This window comes from Manacus vitellinus, unplaced genomic scaffold, assembly GCF_001715985.3.
Source record: "Manacus vitellinus isolate BGI_N305 unplaced genomic scaffold, ASM171598v3 scaffold_10_pilon, whole genome shotgun sequence".
NCBI lineage: Eukaryota > Metazoa > Chordata > Aves > Passeriformes > Pipridae > Manacus > Manacus vitellinus.
In genome coordinates this window covers 7,942,165-7,943,239 of record NW_021938838.1, presented here as the reverse complement: position 1 = coordinate 7,943,239, position 1,075 = coordinate 7,942,165, and the positions used below count along the sequence as shown (strand labels likewise).

The window sequence follows — 1,075 nt, the reverse complement described above, 5'->3', positions numbered from 1 at the left end:
CGCCCAGCAGCTCCAGGGATACCAACTGGGAAACAAACAGAGCTGGGGGCACTGGGTTCCATCGACCTGGCTCTTGGGGATTGTCCCTGAGAGGGGATAGGGAGCCCAGAGAGGTCCCTAAAGCACAATCCCTGCCAGACAGGGCAGGATGAGGGTGAACAACCCACTGCCTGCCTGTGCTTACTGGGAGCTGTGGGGAAGTGAGAAGCAGTGCTCTGGGGGTCCTTAGGGACATTGTGCCCCCTGACACACTGCAGGGAACTCATGACCTGGGCCACACTCACCTGGGCATCCACCGCAGGGGTCTGGAGCTCCAGTGCAGGAACTGCTGGTGTGGGAGGAGACCTGAGCCCCACCTGCGGCTGTGGGAGCTTAATTAGCCTGATAATTAATGAGCCATCAGCCTGCAACCAGCACCAGCTGCACCCAGTCTGGGGGTGGCTGCATTGCCCCACGGCATAGATGTGTGACCCCCCTGGGGTGATGTAGGTGCCACCAAGGGGTGCCAAGGACAGTGTGGGGACATCATGCCCTGCCCTGTTATTGCCACTGTCCCCATTCCCTGTCCCCACAGGGTGACAGTGGCCACGCCAGCCCCCACAGTGTCCCCCACCCTCACACAGGTGTTTATTAGACATATTTATTTCTGTACACACTTATACACACGGTTCCCAGGGCAGCTCCATCCTCACCCCCAGTGCTGTCTCTGTGCAGGGTCCGCTCTGCAGTGGGGGCATCTCCATGTTTTCCAGGGTCTGGACATGCCATACCCCCCATCTCAACCCTGTAGTGTCTACCTGGGGGCAAAGCCTCCCCACAGCTCCCAGGGCAAGGCTGTGCACTTTCCCCCTGCCTCAGTTTCGGGGCAGAGGTGGGGGTTGACCCCCCTCAGCACCACGCTCCCTACCACAGGGTCCTCAGACCCCTCAGCCGGGGTGAAGTTTGGGGCTCCAGATGCTGAAGCTGCCCCAGAAGAGCCTCCTGGGGGTCCTCTCCCCGCCATCAACCCCTGCAAGGGAGGGGTGTCAGGCACCGGTCCCCTGTACCCCAGCCCCTGCAGCCCCCCGAGCAATGG

General features: G+C 61.4%; 1 protein-coding gene across 1 annotated transcript in view; it reads right to left on the bottom strand.

The window, feature by feature from the left end:
• Positions 1-926: 926 nt before the first annotated feature.
• ZFPM1 (zinc finger protein, FOG family member 1) overlaps positions 927-1,075 on the bottom strand; it is a 42,200-nt gene continuing 42,051 nt past the window's right edge. Inside the window, exon 10 of the mRNA XM_029965524.1 lies at positions 927-1,009. Within this exon, the coding sequence (XP_029821384.1) occupies positions 927-1,009 (83 nt within the window). The remainder of the gene's footprint in view (positions 1,010-1,075) is intronic.